The sequence below is a fragment of the Strongylocentrotus purpuratus genome, unplaced genomic scaffold (assembly GCF_000002235.5).
Source record: "Strongylocentrotus purpuratus isolate Spur 01 unplaced genomic scaffold, Spur_5.0 spur5_scaffold_15, whole genome shotgun sequence".
Taxonomy (NCBI): domain Eukaryota; kingdom Metazoa; phylum Echinodermata; class Echinoidea; order Camarodonta; family Strongylocentrotidae; genus Strongylocentrotus; species Strongylocentrotus purpuratus.
In genome coordinates this window covers 7,277,113-7,303,477 of record NW_022145600.1, presented here as the reverse complement: position 1 = coordinate 7,303,477, position 26,365 = coordinate 7,277,113, and the positions used below count along the sequence as shown (strand labels likewise).

Genomic DNA, 26,365 nt, shown 5'->3' with positions numbered 1-26,365 from the left:
TGAATGGTGTCTGATCAGAAATGTGTGTAGGTAATGGGGGACACCAGGTCCAAGATGGGGGCCTACTTCTCCCCAGTTGTCCATTTCATGTTGAAAGGCACTATCATGAAACATATTTGGTTGTACGTGTCACCATTCTAATTTGAATTCATTTAATTTTAAGAAGTTGTTTCTATGCTGTGAGTTTGATCAATGTAAAAGTCATACTGCCAGAACATTATTCTGAAAGTATTTTAACATAATTGAGAGCACCTTTATTACTGTAAACAAAAAGCTACAGAAATATTTTGGGCCACATTGTTTTAAAATCGTTTCAAAATTACAGTAAGTTCATTGGCTGCATGTATCTCTTTCAAAAAGTGTTTGAACTAACTATAACAATCCCAATTTCAATTTTCATTCAAATTGTATTTAAAATGTCTGGATTTGTAACTGTCCCTTATTACCTACACATGTAGGTAATGAGAGACCTTTGGTGATGACGTCATTAATCATTTTTATCTTATTAATCTGTTACATCATGACCACAATTTCGTTACCAAATAAAGAGAAAAAATACTAAAGAGAATACAAAAATGTCTGTATGTGTAACATTGTTCATGTTTATGTAAATTATGCAAATGTACTTAAGGTTCTTCCATTCCCCAGACCTACCCTATCTATATTTGAAGAGCTTGATTCCAAAAGGAGCTAAATCCATATTTTATCAAAATTGAGTTATTTGTCTTAAAATACTTATTTACTACATGGGGACAAAATGCAATATATAACATTAAAAAATTTCACCAGGAAGTATGAAAATATTTAGGTACAATATCATGTTTCATTCCAAAAGGAGCTAAATCCAAATCGGTTTCATTCCAAACGGAGCTAAATCCACTTTGGGTACTTCTGAGAAAATCACCTTTTTTTATTTTTCCACTTTCCCTTTAGCCATGTACCTTCATATTGTTATTTATGTTAAACGTGTCACCCTGGACCAATAATATATGATAAGAAAAAAAATCTACCAGTTATTTCTGATTTTCACTAATTTTTTAGATTTTGTGGATTTAGCTCCTTTTGGAATGAAACATGGATTTAGCTCCTTTTGGAATGAAACGGATTTAGCTCCTTTTGGAATGAAAACTGTGATATGTTGTTTATTTTCTTTTCAAAGGTTTTTTAGTTGTGATTTTACTATTATTATTTAAAAGGAAAGGTTTGCTACTAAATTTAAATAAATTTCAGTGACTTTATTGAGAAAATATGACATTTTTCAGGTACAATATCATGTTTCATTCCAAAAGGAGCTAAATCCACGATAAACAAAAATCTAAAAATTTAGTAAAAATCAGGAAAAACTGGTAGATTTTTTCTTTTCATATATTATTGGTCCAGGGTGACACCTTTAACATATATAACAACATGGCTAAAGGGAAAATGGAGATATAAAAAAAGTTGATTTACTCAGAAGTACCCAAAGTGGATTTAGCTCCTTTTGGAATGAAACTCTTCATTTGTACCAAACACGATGAAAGATTAATGCAGCACAACTGCAATTGTTGCCCCAAAAAGCATTAAATATGATTTCAACGTGACATAAATTTAAGAAATTGGCATTTCGCTGGCACACATATTTCATTCAAATTAATATGTTTATAGAGGGCGCTATTTCAAAATATGCAAATAAGCTGGTCATCTATGGCCATGCAACATCACGAAACATTTTTTTAGTGATGGTCTTAGAGAGATACAGACATTTGGCTGCCAAAAATTGTAGAAAAAAACCCTTATTATATATTTATTATTCATTTTTAAAGGAAAATCATGTACTTTGGCGGCCATTTTGTATGACGTCATATATCTTAAATTGCTCAAGGCTGACAGAGTGTCAGCAATCGGATTCTTGAAATAGAAGGTCTAGGCAATCAAAATCCATTGAAAAAAAAACTATAGACCCTAAAACAAGGTTAGGCCAATAATCTGGATTTGGCTGCCGGACTATTACCGATTCAGCTCGCAGTGCAAACACTGCAAACAAAAAAGAAAACAAGGTTATTTAATAAAAGGATCATGTGACAAATAATCATTGTGATTCAAATTGATGCAAGGATTTTTTTTTGAATAAGCAATGCTTTTCACCAGAATCTTCTTTGTAAAAACGACTTTTACAAATCTCAGCCATGCAAATCTGCCACTGTGTTGTAAGATCACTTTCAGATTAGGAGAAGTTTATTCTTTAATGAGTATTTTACATTGAATGGAACGTCTCAACTCAGTAAGCATGGCTGAGATTTGTAAAAGTTGTTTTTACAAAGAAGATTCGGGTGAATAGCAGTGCTTATTCAAACAAATATTCGCATCAATTTGAATCACAATCATTATTTGTCGCTTAATCCCTTTTAATGACCTTGTTTTCTTTCTCGTTTGCAAGGGGAGAAGAAGATATGTCACGTTAAAGACATCATAAAGATCAGTGTTGTATGCGTATTATACACAGGCCAGTAACAGCTATGTAGCTTGTAAATTTGTAAGAGGGAAAATGCTGATTGAAATGATAATGATGAAATAGCAAATAATTGAGGAGTATCATAGGTACCAATTCAATGGATATTTGTATAAAAAAGAGCCCCCGTCAGTACTAAAAGAGCCCCCGTGAGAAGGCTCACGGGCTCTTTTTTGGGGGGAAGAGCCCCCATGGACAAAAAATTAATTTGAACCGTGATCAGCAGCATCAAACTTTTGGTTTAATTCAATGGCAGTATACACTGTAATGTTATACGTAAGTTTTATTATTATTTTAAATTGGGAAACTGAAACTTGTTATTGGTGACATCAGACCCCCCCCCCCCCCCTTCCCTATCATACTTGTACATGTATTGAGGTACATGTGGCAAGAAATGTCCAGACAGGTCTTTTACTGTCTATGTAATTTTGTATCACTGCTGAAATCAATAAACCCTATGTGTGTTGAAAAATACACCTGGCTTTACAATAATATTTGAAGGCCCTTCTCAGAGGTACATCTATAAATCTGTTTTGATGATATTTTCCCCAGCACTGCATGCTCCTGAAACCAGTAGTTAACGGCATATTCTCGTCCAATCAAAACATACATGTACTTGCCATCTGGTCCCATATTATGTTATTTCTGCAGGTCCTGTATACTATACTGTCTCCCTCGTGTAGAGCAATGATTTATTTTACATAAATTTGTCATTAAAGGTACTATGTCCCATTTGCAGGCCAAAAAAATGAAAAAGTTCCAACTGCATTTGAAAGATAATACTTATTTAGAACTTCCCTAAAAAAGGTGGGGCTTGAAAATGTCTTCAAGTGGGAAAATAATGACTATTAGTTGTCAAATCGACTTTAGGGCTATAGAGCCCAAAAGTAATAGTCTTGATTTTCAGACAATTGAACCGAATGGTCATACGTTTTATGCTGCGCAAAGATTCAATCAGTTTAATCTTGGCCATCACAAGAAGTGGGTTATTGATGTAGACAAATGCTCATGTACCCTTTACAACTCTTTTCATGTATGTTATTACCAAAGAAGAAAAAAGGCCAGTCAGTCACTCAATAGTGTCTGACAGTGAAGTCTAGCAAGTAAACGGGTTTCCTTGCATAATTTGAATATGAGGACACTGCTAACGTTTAAATTTCACAGATAGGACATACATGACATATTCATAATTCCTGCAAAGTTCTACAGAATTTGAGGTTGGCTGCAAAAGGGACATACATGTAGTACCTTTAAAGCAAGAACTTACATGTACAGCTTTTGTACGCCACAAAAATACCTGTAAAAGTGAAGCCGGTCAAGCTACACACTATGAAGTTCAGAATGCTACATCTCATTGTACATGGATTACACCTGTACTGGCATTAGACTCACTACCTGTACATCTACATGTAGGCTTCTAATAACTTCTAAGGTTCATTGATAATTGATATGTAACTTCTGCAAGACGTTATGCAGTCTATTTTATTTATTGTATTTGTATATGTATAATGTAGATTATAAAGTGGCCTACATGTACAAGTGATTCATGACTCAAATTGCTTGCCCAGCATTTCCCTGACCAGTGCCACGGAGTTATTGTCCTAATAACTCCATGGACGTTTGATTTCCTGTCTTTTGTGACCTGCTTGGCATCCAAACTTTAATCATATATTTGGAATCCCTGCAATCAAATGAACATGTACCGGTAGGCAAATCCATATACATGTACCTGGAACTGGCGTAGTACAGATGTACACCAGAGTTTGAATTTGACAGCCCCTGATGATTATAAATGTATACATATACCGGTAGTTGGTTTTATAGAGCACTTTTTCGGAGGATACAACGTGTTGAATATTAAACCAAGTAAGTACATGTACATATAGGCCTACATAAGGCCATTAAAAAAAATATACATGTTTAGCGTCCCCGCCCGCTTCCTTTTTGGGGGCCGCCTCCTATTTTTTTTTTTTTTTTTTTTTTTTTTTTTTTTTTTTTTTTTTTGAAAGAAAAAAAACATGAAAAACACTGCTAAAATGGCTCTATTTCTGTTAAAAAAAAAAGAAAATTTAAAATTGTCGGCGGCCATCTTGAAAAAAAATAACCCCGACTGTCAGGGAAAATGCACCGAGCGGCCATTTTGAGCGGCCATTTTGAAAGAAAAAATAAAAAATAAAAAGGGCCTCCTCCTTCCTATTTTTCGAAAAAAACAGGACGCTAAACATGTTTTTTGTTTTTTATTTGGCCTAAGATGAGAGTAACAAGGTGCTCATTGCTTATAGTAGACATGCAGACATGCAGCTCGTCCTAATCTATTTACACCATGGAAGTAGGTCCATGGTTACATGTAGGCCTTCTGTGTACTGCAAATAAACTGGCTGCAAACCTTGCAATGTTATGAATCCACATCTGGTATTCACTGATAGGAAGCTGATTGATTAGCAGTATGGTCACTCTACAGTATATCTTATATGCCACATTATTGACCCTTGCCATGCAGCCATGGAGGGGGTCATATATTCATCCCATGTGTAATATAGGGCAATTACGTTCAACCTGGAGTTGCAACAGATGCAGATTCGGGTGGGGGTGGGGGGCACAATTCCAGAAATTGTGAAAAATTAGGTCATCATATTTTTAAACCAACTATCAGATGAGAAGGCGAATTGTATGAGTATTGACTGTTTTCTTTAAACTCAAGTTAAACTCAATTACATTTATACAAGACGTGTACTGAGAAATCATAATGTACATGTACATGTACCCGAAGACCTAAAGAAATGAAACAAAATTAAATCATTCTTCTCGAATCCTGACATGAGTTTTTCCATTAATGCACAGTAGAGAGTTGCCACACTTTTTAAATTGATTGGCTCATAATAATTGAGGTGCTTCGTGCCACGGTTAATGTACATGTAATTGCAAAAGTTATGTTTTTTTATTAAGTAATTACTGTATGTCATCAATCACACGTTACATTAGATGGAACCAACTCTCTCTGTTATTGATCTACATGTATTTTCATGGATGGAAACTAAATTACTGTAATTTTTGTTCTACACAATGTAAATCTATGTAGTCCCTGATAATTTGTATTGGCGGTCTCCTGCATTTTTTTCTCTTTTGGAATGATTTTTCAACTACATGTTTTTTTGAAAAGGTCTAATTATTTGATTTATTTATGTATTTTGACTGACTGTTTTTCAATTACAGATCGATCAATCGATCTTATTTACTGGGTGTAAGCCACAAATATGTTTAAACTATTGAAATTTCTCCCAGGAAGCATTACATTTATAAAAGGATGTAATTTGTTCTGAAATCTGAATTTTAACTTCCTTCTAATGATTCTGTCTCCCATTTTCTTTTAGATGATTATAACGGGCAAATCACAGTTGGTCTGTGGGTCATCTTTGGAATGGTCCTTTTCTTGTCCATAGAGAAGATCTTTGGTGAAGAAGAAGCAGAAAGTTCATGTCCAAAGGAAGAACAAAATGGCGGTATCAAAACAGCAATAATGCAAAATGGCGATAAGGTATGTATTAGGGTTATCTACTTGTCAAAATTCCAAATTAGACTATAATATGAATGTAACATAATATATGTTAGTTATATACAGTATATACATAGCTGATATTTTTCTTTGAATTTTTGTGATGTAGTGACCAAAATATTGAGTATTATGTAATCAGCATATTGAAATCCCTGTTTGTCTTTGCAAGGAAGAAAAAAAGGGAACACCCATTTGGTAGAAAGCATTCCCAAATATGTACATGCAATGCGATCATACAATACAGTTTCACACGTACAATGTATATAAGGGATAAAGTCAACGTAAACAAGTTTCCTTTGAGAGCCAGGGGAGCATCAACTCTTTTTAAAAGGATATAGGTCAATGCCTTTCTGTTCCCGAGCAGACAATCTATATTATTAATACGCAAAATCGCCGCGGGGGGTCCAAAACGGGGCAAAACGGTTCCTCAAAAACGCCTTTCCCCGACCCCGCTCGCCTCCGCCATGGCGCGGGAACGGTGGCACAATTCCACGAGGCCTGTCTCCCGTAACCCGCGTGCCACCTCGACCCCGCGATCGACGTCCATGCCGTTAAACGCGGTTTCGGGGTGCCGGGGAGGACGGGCGGACGAGAGCACGGCGGGCGTCGTGGATTGCGAGGAGGCGACGAACCCGCGAGAGCGAGTTGACAAGGCGTGCACCCGCCCTCTATCTAATTATCAAAGAGAGACGAAGAGACACACGATGGACGAGAATCCACTCGCGTCAACGGGTGTAGCAAGTCTCATTGTAAAGGCTGCGGCGTATCTTGAGTAAGGCCTCTTGCTATAGGATTCGCTTTGTAGCGTGTAAGAGAAATACACATTAACAGATGACTCACGCGGGTGAGGGGGTGTAAGAAATGCACGCTCTCACGGGTAGGGCTTACCCGTGTTATGCGTCTTTCTATAGGATATGCTTTGTAGGCCAGGCGCCCATAGTATACGTGTATTTCACGCTCACCGTCACACACGTACACACACTCGATTCGAGTCGTGGCGATTGCGACAATTGGCGCAAACCATGGACCTATTTTCGCGTAAAATCTTTACTCTGAAAATAATTATACAAATTCTGTGATCTATGCCAACATATTCATAGTCCAAGCTTCTGTTTTATTGGTCTTTTCATGAAAACTACCTCGAAATAACAACAATAATAACGCAAATAGATCTGTGATAGTACGCCTGACCAATCTGCGATTCATGCACACACACAGAGCAAACAGGATTTCAAATGCCTTCCAGCCCCCAACTCAGGCGTGTCATCACGGCGCTCAAGCCATCGTTTTACGCTGCGCCGCAGTTACTGCACTACACTGTATAGATTTGATTTCCGTATGTTTGATTTCGTTTAGCGTTGGTTATTTGAAACTTTTGAACTCCGAAAGACTGTAAATATGTTAAATAGACTCTTGATGTTGGATTTCTTTTCTACTGACCTGTTAATGAAAGCATGAGGGATAAACAAAAAAAATAAGGACTGCTCTGTAATTGGATGGTGGTGGAAATTATCACTCCCTCGATTTCGTTCAAATACTGGCCCTTCTATTACCCCCTCGGCTTTGCTTCGGGTGATAGAAGGACCGGTATGAACTCCACCTTGGAAATGATAATTTCATCCTCATGAGCAGTCAATATTTGTATATTTTCACTGAGACCTCTGGGACCTCTCTGAAGTTCTTTGTATCATCCATGCAAAATATCATTTTGTTGATAATTTTGTTTAATAGAACATTTAGTTTTAATAATGTATGTTAAGCCAAGTTAAACAATTATTGTTACTCATGTTTTGATTTGGGACAAGTTCTAATTAGAGATGAGTGAAAATATGAAAAATGAGAATGGGAGGATTGAGAACAGTATTCGTAAGAAACTGGACGGGAAATGGATAATGAGAATAAGGATATTTATATACCTCACTTAAGAAATCCAGCCATCTGATTGGTCGAATTGCATTCATAAACTTCAACTGTTCCTGTAAAATTCTCGGTAACCATGCATTTCAATATTTTTAATAACCATGGTTATTAAAAACAGTTGGTCAGCCTCCATGGTTACCCCATAGGTTTACATGTTAAAAAATGGTTTGAGCGATGGAGGATGCCGTATGTGTGCGAAGGATTGGTCGGTAATTTCAATACAATTGAATCTCGATCGATCTTACCGACAATTTTATCTTGCATTGTTGACATGAAGACGAAAATAAACTTCCAAAAACAAAAAAACATCTGCCGATAGATCTTGATCTAAGTTCGTGCCAATATGCATTGCAAAAGTAAAAGAAGAGTCCGTATATGGAGCTTTTGCGAAGCATTCATCACACGCGAAGCCGGTTTCAATCCATTTTAATGTATATATTGGAGAAAACTGCCAAGCATGTTAACGGCGGGCCATGGCCGAGTGGTCTAAGCGTTGGTTTTCGGTACACCTCTTGTTGTACGCAAGAGTTCGAATCCCGTCTTCGACAAAAATGATAAATATTTTTAATTTTTCATTTTTTAGTCTATTTTTTTTCGGCATATAAAAGTATTAATGACTGCTTTAATATTCGAGACATAGTTGTTTTCATACGCTCTCGGGAAGGTTACAATTGGGCTATTCCCCTCGGCAAGCCTCGGGGAATAGCACAATTCTAACCTTCCCTTGAGCGTAATAAAACAACTATTTCTCTCAAAGCAGTCATTAATACTATAATATGGGAATGAATGAAAAACAATAATCATAAATAATGAAAGTGAAAACGAAAGTTAAAGCGTAAAATAGTTTGCATCAGTTTGTTTACAAATTACTTATTTAATTTTTTCTTTCAATCTTCAAGTTTTATTATATGTTACAAATAAAAAAAACATTTCAAAATGATATATGAAACAGCAAACAAAAGGTTAATATTCTATCAAATTAAATATTAATAACAAGAGTAGAAAAAGAATAAAATGATAAAAAGTAGGCCTATACCAAGAGGGAAAATGAAATTGAAAATAAAAGGGGGAACAAAAACAGAAAAACAAACATGAAAATTTAAAAAATCGATAGCACATTATTAACAACCACCCACCCCCTAGAATCCCGTGGATTTTCCACGGGTCCTCCTAGTGCATGTTTATTGTAGGTTTGACATTGAATTGAATTGACAAGGTTTATTGATAACAGTTCAAAGTCACAGCTACTGTACATGGAATTTCCAAATAAAACATATAAAATGTGTGCAAATAGTACAATGTGAAATAGGCAACTATGAAATAAGACATTCACAAGTGAAATTGATATGATAAAAGAAATAAAGAGAAGAAGAAGAAGGAATTTAAAAAATAAGGGAAAAGAAAGAAAGAAAGGAGAAAATATGGTTACTTGTAAAATAGGAGTTTATAATTGATATGTTTATTATTTAAACCAATAATAAGATTCAGTAATAAAACCATTTCTGACCAGATTATTTAGATGACTTTTTGATTAATTAAATATCCTTGTCAGGACTCAGGAATGCATTAAAATAATTTCTATTTAAATAGTGTTTCAACTTTCAAGTGTATAAAACTAATTGGATAGCTATTATGGTAACCCTGTTTGCCAAGTACATGTATAATCAATGAATAGATAACCTGTTGTTCAATTGCCTTCTTTGTGGACAATAGATCAGGATAGAAAGCAGGCACCAATTAATTGTCGTATCATGATTCACTGTGTATCATGAAAGCCTCCTCTAATGACCCATTTCCAGTCTTTATTGCCTACAAATGATTTTCTATCACCTGTTATCATTGGATATAAGCTACTGAATGGTAAATGCTCCTGTACTACATGTACATGTATGTAGTAGTGGTTTTATCGAGATACACATGTATCTGATCAAACACAGCCCTGATTGTTTCTTTAAATAATATGGCACAATTACATGAGGGGTTTGAATTACATATCAAAATTAAACAACAAGATTTAGAGATCCACTTTCATGTTGTTGCACTTCCTTATTACTGTACTGCTTACCGGGGTATATTTTTTTGAAGCCATAGGGGACGCTTTACATGCTCAAATTGGCAACAGCCATCATTTTGTTTACTCTTTATAATGCTTAGGACAGAATACAACGCATTCAGGGAATAAAAATGTGTGAATTGATATAGCATAAGAAACTGTCAATGTGTTTTCCACTATATTTTGCACTCCCTACTAGAAGGGACCGATTCGTGACGCGTTCCCCAAATCTCTGGTAAAGGGGTATTGACTTATGCACACTGGAGATCATGTAGGGGGTGCTTTCAAAGGGAGGGAACATGCATACGAGTACCCCAAGGGACCGGGATTTTGCCAATAATATTATTTTTAATAGCTTTTTTTTGCATATAAAACGTTCTTATTCAAATTTCATCATACATCTGATCAATCTGACGTTAGGCATATTAAAGCTAAAATAAACAGAACTTCCAGTGGACCTTGATTCAATCAGTTTAGTGCAATCCAATATAGACAAGCGTGTTTGGCTTGAGCAAACATAGCTCCCTCAGCTTTGGGATTTAACCTTTTAATTGTAAGCTCTTTATGGTAGTTATCTCCTGATTCGAATGCACCAGGTGATGACAAATTGAGCTCTCAAAAGTTTGGAAATTTTGAAAAGCTTTTTTTTTTTTTTTTTACTTTCCTTGCAAAATATTTAATTTTAATGCAGCTTGATCAGTTTCTTTCATTTTTCTGCATTCATTAAAACCAAGTAGTCATGAAGGTGGACCTCAAAACCATGGGTGGTATATTTACTTTAGAGTCTACATTGACATGTACATATATGTACCAATTAGGGGTATATGCATTGTGGTAACGAAATAAACAATATTAGGATAACCACCAGGTGGGCGTATTGATATACAGGTGTTGTATGTGTGTGGTGACTTTGACAATGGCAATTCACACTTACAGAGAAAATTCTCTTTCAAGTTTGCGCATTATATTATTGTTGATTTCATATTTGCTTAAATCAAAGGGAAAACCCCTTTTCATCCACATTACATCATAAGCATTGTTAGCTTTGAGAGAAGCCTTAAATCAGACTTTAATGATATACCGATACATTTGTGTACCGGTACATACAGTACATACATGTATGTAGATTATGCTTTCTTTTTTTTTATGCCAAAATTAATTTTGTTTTGTCTGTACAGACATAATGAAATCTGCTTTCATTAAACACATCGCTTCCATGCTTGCAATATCCAAGTGAAAAAAAATCCTCATGAATATTTGTACTGACTTTGACTTTGTACAGTTCTTCAAGTTCATGTTATGCATTTTTGTTTCAATATTTGAGTACTGACCTGAACCAAAGATAGTGAGCCAAAAGAGTATTATCAACAGCCTTTGGTCATATATAAATATTTTGCAAACAAGTATTTGTTTGTGCCACATCTATTATTGCTGTGTTATATCTTTTTAAATGTACTATGGAATTTAATTTTTATCTCTTCTGTATATAAACGTTATGCTTTTTGATGTAAATATGTTTATTATTATTCAGGGCCTCATGGAAGACCACTACTTATTGGTTAATGGGCTACCCTGTCAAAAAATTAGAAATAAATGAATAAATATAAGTTTGTGTATGTATGTGTGTCTCTACATGATAATTATTTGATATAAAATGCACAGATGGTAAGGTGTTTTTTTTGCATTTACTTTCTATATAGTTCACTGGTATACAACTATACATACAATGTACATTGTAGTCGTTATCTCCATTTCAGGCTACAAATATAGCTATCTGTCTTATCTGCTTGTTTGATAAAAGTAAAGATTGTGAGTGAAAATATACAAAGATATGTACTGTACCTACTGTACCTAGATATGTTCGATGCACAGATGTGGAGGAATGTAAATCCACTTCTGTCATACAAATTTTCCTGAATATAGAAGAAAAAAGGAGGATTACATTGAAGTCTTTGAAATGTTTGAAGACTACATCACTACATACTGTACATTGTACATGTACTGTACATGTACATGTAGATACAAAAATATATACAACATATCTGCTCAATGTGTACATTTTTGCATGCTTCATGAAAATTGTTTCCCGAGCTCTTGACTTATACCAATTCAGTTATGTTCCTGTAAAGCTTGCATGTGATGTAGTACTTACATTACTAGACATAAATATGATGAATATGATGACAAATACAATGGAGCTCTTCATATTTACACAGCGGTCAAATAATGACAGGTAAAAACACAAGCATTAATAAAAAATCCTGGGGAATTTACCTTTCAATATTGTGTGATGATCTTTGGGTGATATTTACAATGCAATTTACATAACACGTTTGTTTTTCAATGCAACATCAATAAAAGAGAATATGGGGAACTTGGGTGCAAAAAATCCACCTTACTGCCTGTTTTATTATATTCAATTTTCTGAGATGGAATTGTGTATAGATTATGTTTGTAGTATAAACATTGGCCAACTTGTAGTCATGCACAGACACAGGAAAAGTTAAATTTGCTATTTTAGGATTTTATGTCTTGTCAGGTATTTGATTTTTACATTCTTTCTTGCATTTATTAAAATCAACCATAACATTCACCTCTACATGTACATGTATATGTGTGTCTTCATATGAGGAACATACATTTGTTATTACTTTTCTTGTAAAATTTTAAATGATCAATTTCAAATGACATCATGTACATACATGTATTTATTAGACAGCATGTGAATAGCATCATGACATACATATATATCCATGACAATTTATATCCATTTTGTACATGAAATCAATAGGACTTGATCATTTTTTCTTTTAAAGGGAAATCCAACCTTACTCTTAACTACTCTAAAAGCAAGCAGGAAAAGAAAGTTTTTAAAAAACGGACAAAGATGAAAAGGTTATGATGTTTCTTAAAGATGTAATCACTATACATTTGTACATATGGGCTCTTCAAATTGGCTGAATCACAGTGCCACTCTGACAAAGTGCCAGACAACTTTCCCATTTGTTCCTACACAAAATGACTACCGTAAAACATATAATTTTTTGAAAATGTATGACTCAGGAGGGTATACATGTATGCTACCCACAATGAGACATGCCCAAAAAAGAGGTGTGCTTATAGGAGAAAAACAGAAATTTATGTTTTTGTACACAACAATCAGGAGAGTAGTCCGTGAATATGTCACAATCCAGTGACCAACTTGCCAATTTGCGATTAGCATAGATTTGGTGATCTCAAGTTTCAAACACTCATAACTTTCTTATTATTGATCCCATTTATTTCAAACTTTTACCATTCTGTTTCTCGTATTTATTTTTTGTGATTTCATGAAAATGAAATTATAACATGGGTTGCATCGCCCTTTAATTACTCTCATTCCAGGCGACTATCCTCAATGGCGCCCCCTCAACCATTGCAAACGGAGAGAAGTCCCACCACCGTCCTCTCAACGGCTTCGACAAAAATGGCATGTTACGGAGGAAACCATTGAATGGGAACTCCTGTAATATCGGAAGGTCAGAGGAAATGAATGGAGTTAACAGTTTGGGGCACACCAATGGAGGCCACAAGGTGATCCAGTCATTGATGGAGGATCAAAGCAAGGATACCAAGGAAAAGAAAGTGAAGGTATACATGCAAAGTTGTTTTAGTTTTGTGGGATACGGGAGGAAATGGATAAAAGATGAAGGCTTTGTTGTGGTTTGACCCATCAAAATATGGTAGCACTTACATGTACATATACATTATACATGTATGAATGTGTGAATCACATCAATTGTCAATCCTTTATGTACCCCCCCCCCCCCTCCCCCCTCCTTTCAGATAAGCAAAACTGATTGGACAAGTAAATTTGCAGGATGTACATGTACAATGTATCTACAATGTATACAAAGAAACTGTGTAGCTACAACGTAGGCCTACATGTGTGATAAGCATCTGATGATTAAGTGATTCATTTTATAGTCTGAATGTTAGATAACAAAGTTACTTTCCTTCCTTCCTTTACAACCAGTCATAATTTCTGTGTGAATGTGCTTAGATTGCTTTAAATATTTACTTACATGTACCTAGCCTGTTGGAAGTACATGTATATATAATTGTTACTAAGAATTCATGCTGTGTTAAAAATATTCATATTGTAAAAACATTAAGCTGGAAAGTACTATGAGTTCCTTATTTAAAAAAGCTATCAAGTATATGCAAAATGATATCAGATACTTAAAATGATTGAATTACTGTTTTCTTTTACTTTCTTTCAGCTTTGATTTTATCCTCAAAATTACTGGTAGATAATAAATTTACATTCAATCGAATTGCTGAAATTTGAGACTGCCGGTATCTTTATTCTTTTGATGATTAACTTGCAATCTGAAATTTGTAGTTGTAGGATTACACATGAAATTTGATTTTTATGGCTCACTTTCTTTCATATTTGTTTTCATTTTCTTGTATCAGGTCGTAGGATATCTGAACCTGTTAGCTAATTTCATTGATAATTTTACTCATGGCATAGCTGTGGCTGGGAGCTTCCTTGTTAGCAAAAAGGTGAGTTTTTAAAATTGCACTGTTCATATACAAAGATATATTATATTGAGGGTTCGGTGACACAAAGACATAACTCAATATTTTGTCAAAATGAGTATTTGATATCAAAATGTTCAGAAAACTGTGGGCTTTCCAGGAAACACAAAGACTTAACTCCACCCAACATCCCATTGAAGTCAATAGCGAGTAAACTTAACTCAGGTGCTCAGTGACACATAACCACTTTTTCTCAAAATGGCCAAAATGGAGTTACGTCTTTGAATCACTGACCCCTCGATATGTGTGTAAGAAATGACTGTATTGATTGATAACAACTAACATGTACATTGTGAGACCTTTAAAGGTATCAAACAAAAGTTTGTCATACACTGAGTTTGGTGTTGTGACAGTTCTTTAAATAAAACTCTTGAAACTTGAAATTTGAAAATGGTTTTTATTCTTAATGAATGAGGATAATACTATCTTTTTTTAATCGTCTCCTAATTCATAATCAGAACATAACAACATAAGCTTTTTTATTCTTGATGAATGAGGATAATACTATCTTTTTTAATCGTCTCATTCATAATCAAAACATAACAACATAAGCTCTTTAATTCTTGATGAATGAGGATAATACTCTCTTGTTAATCATCTCCTAATTCAGAATTAAAACATAAAAACATGAAGCTTTTTAATTCTTGATGAATGAGGATAATACTTTCTTTTTTAATCATCTCCTACTTCAGAATCAGAACATAACAACTTAAGCTTTTTAATTCTTGAAGAATGAGGATGATTATGATACTTTTTTGTTGATCATCTCCTAATTCAGAATCAAAACATAAAAACATGAAGCTTTGAACCACACACCTGTCATTTCACAAATGTTGGAAATAGCTTTAAGAATTGTCACTGACACTGGACAGGAAGGAAGGTGTGTGGTGGAATAGCAGATGTCAAACTTCCTGAATAGAATGTACACATTATACACTCTATCCTTTGTGAAAAAGTGTTTATTCCGATTGCAAAGCAACAATTTGAGAAAAGTATGTAAAAAAAGTTTCCTTGAACTTATTCCAAGAAAATTAACAACATTTATTGACTATGTGTGAACTTTATCCTGATACAGGTTGTGCTTTTTAGCTTACCAAATTTTAAGTTACCAGTATAAACCGTAAATTACTAAAGATCCCTTTTTGTTTATATGCACAAATTCAGTGTTGCAGTGTGAAGCTTGTGTGGATTTGGGTTACATGTACAGTCAAACCTGCTTTAGTGACCACCTGTCTACAAAGACCACTTTTTTTTGTCTCCCTTGAAAAAGGTTTCTCATTGTAACGTACTATTAAAGGAACCTGTACATAAAGCCCACCTGCCTATGAAGACCACTTTTCTTGTCTCTCTTTGTTTCTCTGGTGTGGTTTTTATAGACAGGTTTCACTGTACTTGCATAATGGCAAAAATTTCATGCATGGGCAAGGTTTTAGTTTCACAGTACTTCTTTGACAAGATGCTGATCTACTCTGCCACTGGTTTAATACCATAATAATGAAATTGAATTCTAGCAGGATGTGAGAAAGCATTGTGAAATAAATTGTTAATGGGACTTAAAACATCGCCCAGACAAAGGCGATGATGATGGCCTTGCCTTGAACGTTTCCACTTCCTCATTTTGCAGAATTTGCAATGAAAATCAATTTCATTGTTTTACATAATTTAGATCACCACTCTCTCTCTCTATCTCTCTCTCTCTCTCTCTCTCTCTCTCTCTCTCTCTCTCTCTTTCTGTACTTCTCTCTATGTTTTTTCTATAAATATCTATTGTATATCAACCCTTTGATACCTAATGGTTATTCTGTCTGCAATTATTTAACAGGTTGGAATGCTTACAACGGCAGCCATTTTGTTACATGAAGTTCCCCATGAGGTAAGAGTGCATTTTCTTCTTTTTAATGATTGTTTTACTCCCGATATTAGATTTAAGATATTGGAGATATTGAAGACTCCATCATCTGATCTGCATAAAGATCTCATACTAAAAAAATAACATTTCTCTTGGTGTTTTAAGAATGCAAGATTGTGCATAAAGGGGGGGGGGCACATGCCTGTTGTGCCTCCTTTGAGTATGCCAGTGCCCTGTACCTTAATTTATTTCTTTTCTTTTCTTTTCTTTCTTTCAACAAAAAAAATAATTAAATACTTGATGTTTTATCACTGTTTAAGTGGTTCACGCTTTCAAATGAAAATTTCTGAAAGACGGAAGATTTAAATTCCTATTTACATTTACTAAGGGTTTGCATTTGATTACTGCCCCATGGTGATCTTGATGGGGGGGGGGGGGGGAGGTTTACAGACAGGTTGGGGACTTTGCTATTCTATTGAGATCAAGATTCTCCAGAATGCAGGCAACAAAGTCCCAGATATTTTTTGTTTTTAAAGCACTTTTAAAAGTAATGTTTTCTTGAAAGATATGAGACATTTGATTTGAATACAAACATACTAAGGGTTTTTATTTGAGTACTGTTTTGCCCCATGGTGATCTTGATGTGTTTCCTTTGTACCAACAGGTTGGAGACTTTGCTATCCTCCTGCGATCAGGATTCTCCAGAACTCAGGCAACTAAATCCCAGATCTCGACGGCCGTGGGAGGTCTCCTTGGTGCAGTGCTTACTCTCCTCTCAGAATCGGCTCAAGAAACAGGTCAGTGAGAAAGACCAGAACTAAACAAAGGCGTTTAGTTGAAAACACGGTTGGGTTCAAGCAATTTTTTTATCAGTCGTAAAAAAAAAATGTGTTTAAAAACACAAACATGAAACGCTGAAAAAGATGCTTTTTGTAATTAAATTCGCTTGAACAAACAGAGCCTGCTCAGGTTTGACCATAGTAGGTCCATGGTTTGACCGACAATCGACCGTAAACACAGACGGAAAGCATGCGGCAAAGTTGACCTATACTTCCTGGGTCAAACTGCGCAGTGTGATGAGCAGTGGCTGGGCTTGAAATGAGCAAGAATCAGCATTGATGAAAAATCGCTTGAACGCTCTCCCGCAGTAACCGTGTTTTTAACGGCGTTTTGATTTGTGATTCATGTTTGTGATTCTAGCTTTAAAAAATTGCTTGAATGCACCCTTAGCCTCATTCATACAAGACGTGATAAACTGCCTCATAAATAGCTGCAGCAAAATGATTTTTTTTTTTTAATGTATACCTAATAGAAGTTTGGTTGAAAAAGAAGTAGCAATGTGCTACAAAGGTTTTTAAGTTGGCATAGCGAAATGTGGCACATAAAGACACGTCCATAACACAGTGAATAATAGTTTGTGATGTTTGTTTGAATTTTAGTAAACTACAGGCCAAAGAATTAGTGATAACCATGTTCCACCATACAATCCTGTATACTATTGAAACCATGTGGAGCTGGAATAGATTGCAGAGATTCACGGCTAAAATTGTATACTGTTTATCTCTGTACTATGTGTATGTTGTTGTTGTTTTCTTTGTAGGTGACCGTGCTGCCTGGATTCTTCCATTCACTGCCGGGGGTTTTATTCACATTGCTCTAGCTACTGTTCTTCCGGAAATTCTTCAAGAGACAAGTTGGAAGTAAGTTTAAGGCATCATTTAACAATGTTAAATCTGAGATGCATGGCCCTACGTGTTATCAGTGTCTGTGTTATGGTGTAATATTGAAGCCCTAAACAAATTTCGCTTCATACTGAACATGAAATGACTCAAATAAGTGAAAATCTTTGAGTGACCGGTTTTACCACACTCATTTTCCCCAATGGATTGTATTCTTATAAAAACCGTTAGGAAAACAAAAACGAAAAATGAAATTTTGATTTTCAATCATAAATATCTTGATAATCAGACAGGCGATCTGCTGGTAAAAATCATGGGATTCCTGACTCACCTAAAGGTTGATTGCAGCATGAGCTAAATCCAGGATTTTGTTTCAGAATCTGAGGCAATGTTAACGAGTCACTTTAAACACTTTGCTATTATCCAGAAGGGCATTAAATTGTATCACTGTACATACGTTCAATGATCTTCTGCCTCATAGCAGCCAGTTTTTCCAAGATTCGCTCTTTTGGCATGTGATCTTGGCTCTATTTAGTCAAAGATTCAGGCTTAGGGTTGCAATAAAGTTTTTGCGGCTGCTTTAAAGCCCCACTGCACTACTCATAGCTACTTCTATAGCTACCTCTATATAGCAAACAATGCCTTATCAGTGACCATTGGTCCCCCATGGTTCCCTTTTTTTGTGTTAATTTAGAGCTGATTCGATGAGATAACCACCTGTCAGTGACCATGCAGGGAGGTTCAATCCCTCCAGACCAAAATAGTGCAGATAGGCTTTAATGATCCTCCAATTTTGAAAATTCATGGGAAAAAAAATCAGGAAGGTTGGTTTATGAAACGCCTAGAACCCTGTCTGTTCATAAAGGAATGGCAATTATACAACAGATTTTTGTTGACTTTCATGTATCATGTGTACATGTATTCTCTGTGATTTGTGTCTTTATATCAGAGAGTCTATGAAACAGATGACATGTTTGTTGTGTGGCATAAAGGAATAGCAATTTTGGGCAATACAACAGCTTTTTGTTGAATTCTGTGTATCATGGGCATTCTCTGTGATTTGTTTGTCTTTATTCCAGAGAGTCTATGAAACAGATGACGTGTCTGTTGTGCGGTATAGCTGTAATGGGTGCAGTGACCGTCTTGATAGAGTAACTTTCTGGTAAGTTCAAGTCTAGCGATGATATGTAGATAAGTTGTAAGTTGATCCTTTTGTTGAACATGGCCAGCACTTATACATGTATTATTGAAGGAAACAATTTAATTTGTTGGACACACCCATAGTATCTTATTATAGGGGGGGGGGGGGTAGTTATGAATCTTCTATAAACTTTGACTGTATCCTGGGGCATCGCTACCCCATTCTTTCCTTTTTGTTAAGGGGGGGGGGGACATGTAAACTGACTAACACATTTTCAGTTGTGCACTCTCCCCCAACCCTCCAGCTTACGAGTATATATTTTCACTATTCTTGTCAATGGACCTAAGCAAGTGCTGACGACTTGAAACTTAGTATAATTTCTCAGACAGGAAATAATAGGGGAGATGATGCCACATGTCCACTCATGACACACCCCACTCGGTGACATTCCTGTTGTTATCAAACGTTAGACTTCCTGTTTTAATTTTGAGTTTGAGCTTCGACTCATCAGCTTCTAGCTTAATCCTGAAATACATGTACATGTACATATAATATAGTGGTAACTTACTTCTCGTTATTTTAATTAGATGTTAATTATGTATTACATACCACAGAGGAAGATTCTGAGCACCAGATTGTTCAAAATTGCAAGTATGAAATTTGCTTCTGACTGCTGGGCAGTATAGCAAAAAAATATTGACTGGGCATAGTTCTCCTTGCAGTCTCCAAAGCAGTCAATATAATATGTATATCATAACACAGATGTTACCTGAAATCACTAATCCCCTATTCATCAGTGCAAAGATAATCAGGACCATCTGTTCATGTGGGTACGATAGTGACTTCAGACAAGCATGATTGTCACAATTGCATTTCTCAATTCTCTTTTTATTTCATTAGATATAGAATAATACATTTCCTGCCTGGGAGCTTCAACCAAGTTATACTGGAGCCATGCTGTGTGATTCCGCACCTTCACAAAAAACACCATCTGGAGTACAAGCGAAGCTACTACGGTAGCAGATATTTTTTGCACTTTTCCTGCCAAGGAAAAAATTTGCGTTGAAAACGCCTTATTTTGCCCATTCATTCATATTCTTCCTATTCATCATGCTCTTCGGAACAAAGATTGCCAATAAGTTCACCGATTCAAAATTTTATAACCAGAGTCCAAGGAATTGCTGAAATTTCATATTTTTGTACACCAATTATGAAGCAAAGTCAATTAAAATTACTTAAAATGCTTTGAACTGCCGCAGTATCCTACTGAAAAATAGACTAACAAAAGACACAGAAAGAGTTTCTGTCTACATGGACCTATGTTATGATTTAAACAAGGCAATTGTGCCATCAATTAAAGGAAATTTAGTTCAATGATCAATTTTTCTATTCTTAATGTACCTCTGAAATAAAAATGTCTTATAATTTCAAGTACTGAAGTAAACTCTTGGATAAAGGTAAATTAATCATGTATTTTAATCAAGTAGGCAACGTGATATCACAACATCTCAGTTCAAAATATATTTCTTATTTTTTTATTTTGCTTTGTCTCATCCTTTCAAGTACTGAAGTAAACCCTTGGGTAAAGGTAAATTAATCGCATATTTTAATCAAGTAGGCAACGTGATATCACAACATGTCAGTTCAAAATATTTTTCTTATTTAACTTTTTGTAAATTGATTATTTATATTTTGTGAGGTAGAGTAAAGAAGAGATGTTCAGCCATCATCTCTTTCGATTTCATTTTTTTACTACATGTAATTTATAATCGTATTTGTTTATGATAAAGTTATACATGTACTTGCCAGGAAATTTACATACATAACACTGTATGTATTCAAGATTAACAGAGATCATTAAGCAAGATAATTTTTTTTTTTAAATAGAAGATTGCTGTATCTAAGCAACCACTTACAACAAATTTAGGTGATTTTTGTCTCGCCTGCGTAGCAAAAAGCGAGACATAGGCACCGCTTTTCCGGTAACGGCGGCGACGGTGGCGGCGTCAACATCAAAAACTTAACCTAAGGTTAAGTTTTTGAATTTTTGATATTATTTTGAAAGTATAAGTTCTTAGTCAATGAAACTTGGACTATAGGGTTATCAAGTATCCCCAATCATTCGAGTTGAATTTCAGGTCACTTGGTTAAGGTCAAAAGTCATTTTAGGTCAACAAACTTAGACTTTGTTGTGGCATTAACATCAAGATTTTGAATTTTGAGCATATTTTCAAAAGTGTTTGTTCAAATTCCATGAAACTTGTACCCAAGGTTTAACAAGTATCACAAATCATATGACACAACTTCCAAGTCACAAGGTCAAAGGTCATTTTAGGTCAGTAGACTTGGATTATGATCTTACAACTTAATATGAGAATTCAATTTTTGTTATTTGTGTTTATATTTTATTGAAGTTATCGATCTTGGTACAAATAATAGTAAATAATTCTTCTGATGATTCTTAGTCAATATTCACTTCAAAATGTTGATTATATTCAAAGGATTTCATTTTTGGGGGCCTGCTAATGGGCCACCCTGCCTATAAATAATTTCCCAACCTCAATTTTTCATCATAACAAATTGCGTAATGCAGGTGAGACCGCCGAAAGCGTTTCCCTTGTTTTTTTTAAGCCTGTGTATGTATAGAACCAATCATGTTGCCATGGTAACTGTGTCATTGAATCAAATCACATAATAAGATTTTGATCATTCTCAATTTTCAAAAGTAGCTCTTGGTTCGTTATCAGAATTTTGTTCTTATATTCAGGGTTTTTACTTGTTATGGGTCTGAGATCTGAGGTATTCCTCAATGCATGACATTATTTGATATTTTGTATTTAACTGGATAAATATTTTTAACTTTGGATATTATATACAAGCAATTATGTAAACGGTTACATGGGCTGCCAGATAACTTTTATTTAAATTATGAATATTTATTTGGATATTATTGAATATGAAAACATGAACGGTTAAGGGCATTGATTATGACATTGAGGTATTTTGAGACAAAATTTACAATAACAGTGAAATTGATAAGCCTCAGTTAGTCTGCTGTGAGTAATCTGTTGGATGATAATCTTTAGTTAGAAATTTGTTGTGTCAACAAAGATTTATTTTTCTACAGGTCCATAAAATCAATAATGTGAACTTGTCGTGGATGTTAAAATGTACAATGTAAGCCTTAGCTGATGAAGTTAATCATGGAAAGATGACTTGATGCACAGAATTAATTACATCTCATTTAGATTTTACTGTTATCAGATTCAAAATAATAATAATGTGTAAATACATATTGATAAAAACAGGGTGCTATTGAGCTTTTTATGTGTACTTGCCAAGTTTGGCAAAAAATATGGTTTACGATTAGGTCATTATTTATTTCCAGCTAAACTTTAAAAATACAGAGAGTACATTTTAAAGATAATGTATATATTCTCTGAGTGAATCTGTTTAAGCCCCGCACAAAATGTGATGTGTTAAATAGTAACAAAGTCTGGCAAGATTTGAGCCAGTGATGTGGACAAATGTGACGTATTTAGGTTAGAATTTAATTTGTGTTTCGATTTGATTTACATGTTTTCACGACTTATTGTGGTACTTGGACCTTTATTTCTGACAAACGTCAAAATTTAGATCCTAATCTGATTTAATTTCAGTTTTGTATTACAAATTTGAATTGTGTAAATCTTGTGTACAAAATCAAGTACGTTTTTGTTGTTGTACAGTTTCTCTATACCTGAATTTAATACAGGCTGACTCGTGATAAATGCTATGAGGAGATGTAACACATTTGCTTTTATTATTTGTTTTCTTATGATTTTAGAATTGTTCAGTACTTTGTTGAATTTGACCCTCTGTAAATTATACTTGCCTAACTAAATGAACTGCTTGCCCCCGACAATAGAGTTAGATTTATCTAGAAAGCTGAATGAACATGATATTTGTGTATTCATCAGAAGAGCGTTTGCATAATCTTTTGATCAGATTATGAAGCGTTTAAGTTTTGATGCTGGAAAGCAGAAGGGTGAATAGAAAAAGAAAAGACAATAATGGATAGCATCCCCCCCCCTCGAAAAATGAAATTTGTAATGTGGAGTCCTTGCTTCCAGTGTTCACAAGTCACACAGTTTTGATTCTTTATCTACTTAATTTGCTCAATTTTCTAAAAGAAACTATATACCACTCTCAACAAATAACGTCTTCTTTAAAATACATGTTTTATCGTTAAGAGATGAATATTTTTATGGACTTGAATTGTTATATCCTGCCTCTACAAGTGCCTATCTATATGTTGTGCTTTTCTACTTCGGTGAATAACGAGAGAACTAATATTTCATGTAAAGTATCATGTCAAATGTAATTATGTTTATACAAATATTTTTGTACACACTGCCCAAAGGTGGCATGGATAGTACTGGTGTATGGGTCTTCTAAATTGCTCAATAAATTTGGATTTTGCCTTAAAAATCCCTTTGTTAAAAGTCATGTAATATTCTTTTCTGATTAAAAAAATAAAAGGACTTATTGAACTAACAGATACACTGTATGCATGAGTTTGGTTTATTCATTTTCAAATTGTTTTTAATAATTGATGTTTTTGTATACATGTACATATTTTTCATGTCTACAATGTTATACCTGATTAATGATTTTATTTGTGTGTTTGTTTATACCAGAGTGAGGGTTTAGAGTCATTTTTAAATCATTCCTAAGTAATTTCAATTATTTCTCTGGACACCATTCTTGTCTGGAGTTGATTTAGAAATTATGCTCCGACCCACTCTCTCTCTCTCTCTCTCTATTTCTCTCTCTCTCTTTCTCTCTCGCTTTTCTCTCCTCTTCCTCTTTCTCTCTCTTCCTCTTTGTCGCTCTTCCATCTCCTCCATCTTCCTATCTTTCACATTCCTTGTTCATGTGCACCTCTTGTCTTAAAGATGAAAGTCAGAATACAATTGCACCTTTTTTGAAGATCGGTCGTTAATCTACAGATCCGTTTAATTTATGCTTTACTTTTAACACTCTCTCATTTAATACTTCGCGTTCCAACGATAATATTTGTGTTATTATGTGACAAAAAAGCCAGATGGTTATTGCTTGCAGTATGTGTCCTTGTCATTGGTTGAGAGATAGAATGACCCCGTGGCTGTGCTCTGGTCAGCGTTGTACCCCATTTCCGGGCATCCGGCTAGCCCGCAGCGGTTGCATAGACCGGTTTGGTACTGGTTCCAGGTCTCGCACGGATAGGCGGTGAAAGCGCAACCGGTCGATCGGATACTCTCCTCGAAATAGTAGACGGATCGGAAGTGATCGCATGCGATCTCAAGTAGGGGACATCCGGGCATGTCGTCGCCTCCATTCGGGTAGAAATCGACGTGACCGACCTGTTTGAAAAAAACAAATTACTAAATTATTATAGTTATACCCAAGACAGACTGATGAGACCAACATCATTGCCGGCATCATTGAATGAGTTAAAAATTGATTCTAATTATATTCGTTGCTTAGACTATACTTCCATATTGTTTAAAATTGGATGTTCATACTTGTAGAATACAATGTAAATGTATTCATTTCGAAATCATCCCCAAGAACAAATTCTCCAATAGCCTTGATCACTTTTCTTATCGAGCTACCATATCAATATTACATGATGCATCCTGCATGCAGCTGCACAACTTACCGGTTCGAGGATACCCATTCCCAAGACTCTGTTAGTATCCGTGTGAATGTTATCAACGAAGAGGGCGTCAGACGGATCCAATCTGCACTCTTGATCAACCCCTCGGAAAGCAGGACCAGCTGGATCTAGACCTGAGAACGTGAAAAAAATACCCATTGCAACTATGCGTCATTTTCGATTGCGTTATTAGGAAAGCAATTATTCAAACGCCGTGTATTGCAATATTTTTTTCGCATCCGTCTTTTGTAGGCCTATATTGTCACTCTCAAACGCAGCGTCAAAGCCCGTGAAGACTGCGCTATTAACTGTCGCAGCCATACGTCAATCAATGACACTGCGTGTGCAATGGGCTTAATAATGAGGGGTTTGGGAGACGGAAGACTTTCGGTGTGTTCATAAGGATATCAAGAAAGGAGATGAAAACGCCGGGAAATAGGTGGTGTGGGATGTACTTGTACATGTATTTTTAAAATCGGACTAAATTATCTAACTCGCTCTTTTTAGCAGGCCTAGGCCTATATTTCTCTCATATTATTTCATGAAGATATTCACTACCGAAATATTAACAATATTACAGAAAAAGAATATATATTTACCAGCCAAGCTAGCACTTTAAATAATTGGTAAATAATTGTTACCATATATTCATACTGATAGAGAACTTACAGTAAGGGTGAAAAGCATATCGAGCAACGACGCCAACTTTTTCGATTCTTTTTATTTTTCTCCTTCTTTTGCCTAAATCAAAGTTTGGAATGTATTATGTAGAATTGTATATTTTTTCCAAGTTATCATAATTTAATTATTTTCAAATTAGTCAGATGAGCGTAGTTATTCTGCAGTATACTGATATGCAGTGGCGTACCTGGGGTACTCCGTCAGGGGGGGGGCAAGCGACCGAAACAAACAAAAAAGGCGATGCTAATTTTCACTTCTGGCGAGCGAGCGAGCAAAAAAAAATCTTTAAGTAACGTTTGGTATATAAACTGGTATTGTTGCAAGTTGGGGGTGGGAACATTCACTTGTTAGCGACGTTAATTTCATTTTTTTTTTCATCACTTCTTTTTTAATAATTGCCACTTAAACTTGGTTCAATTGTCCCATGCAGGGTGCGGGAACAATATTGTGTTTAGGTTGATTTTATACCCATTTTAGCTAGCGAGCCAAAATACATCTTTCTCTCAATGAATTGCTATATAAAATTCGTTTCATTGTTGCAGGTCGGGGTCGGGCACAATCGTGTTTAAGACAATGTCAATCCCATTTTGGCGGACAGGCAACCCTCTACATTTCTCGTTTTAATGATATTGTAGCAGGTTAGTGGTGGGCACATAATTCCACGAGCTAGCGAGCGTAGCGAGCGACCGAAAAAAAATCACTTCTCTTTAATAGCGAAAATATGGTACATAAAACTT

The 26,365-nt window shown here is 35.2% G+C and overlaps 2 protein-coding genes across 3 annotated transcripts in view; one reads left to right on the top strand and one right to left on the bottom strand.

The window, feature by feature from the left end:
* The window catches only part of LOC584043 (zinc transporter ZIP13), a 29,076-nt gene extending 7,874 nt beyond the window's left edge, over nucleotides 1-21,202 (top strand). Inside the window, exons 3-10 of one of the 2 annotated variants that reach the window (XM_030985473.1) lie at nucleotides 5,860-6,023; nucleotides 13,399-13,644; nucleotides 14,473-14,562; nucleotides 16,421-16,471; nucleotides 17,112-17,244; nucleotides 18,048-18,147; nucleotides 19,206-19,288; nucleotides 20,168-21,202. In XM_030985473.1, coding sequence (XP_030841333.1) covers nucleotides 5,860-6,023; nucleotides 13,399-13,644; nucleotides 14,473-14,562; nucleotides 16,421-16,471; nucleotides 17,112-17,244; nucleotides 18,048-18,147; nucleotides 19,206-19,281 — 860 coding nt within the window. In that variant the 3' untranslated portion in view covers nucleotides 19,282-19,288; nucleotides 20,168-21,202. Of the gene's footprint in view, nucleotides 1-5,859; nucleotides 6,024-13,398; nucleotides 13,645-14,472; nucleotides 14,563-16,420; nucleotides 16,472-17,111; nucleotides 17,245-18,047; nucleotides 18,148-19,075; nucleotides 19,132-19,205; nucleotides 19,289-20,167 lie in introns of those variants that run through there. The other variant, XM_030985474.1, reaches the window with a different exon arrangement.
* A 3,009-nt stretch (nucleotides 21,203-24,211) lies between these two features.
* On the bottom strand, nucleotides 24,212-25,106 carry LOC584027 (pancreatic lipase-related protein 2). The gene is made up of 2 exons (XM_783911.5): nucleotides 24,951-25,106; nucleotides 24,212-24,651 (listed from the first exon to the last, which is right to left on the bottom strand). Exons 1-2 carry the CDS (start codon nucleotides 25,104-25,106, stop codon nucleotides 24,358-24,360), a joined length of 450 nt encoding a protein of 149 aa, XP_789004.4. The 3' UTR covers nucleotides 24,212-24,357.
* Between the last annotated feature and the right edge of the window lie 1,259 nt (nucleotides 25,107-26,365).

Bases quoted from the DNA above. Each gene is read 5' to 3' on its own strand.
- LOC584027 (XM_783911.5), bottom strand. From the start codon at position 25,106: ATGGGTATTTTTTTCACGTTCTCAGGTCTAGATCCAGCTGGTCCTGCT. The intron at 24,652-24,950 runs GTAAGTTGTGCA...TTTTTCAAACAG, and splicing joins GAATGGGTATCCTCGAACCG to GTCGGTCACGTCGATTTCTA.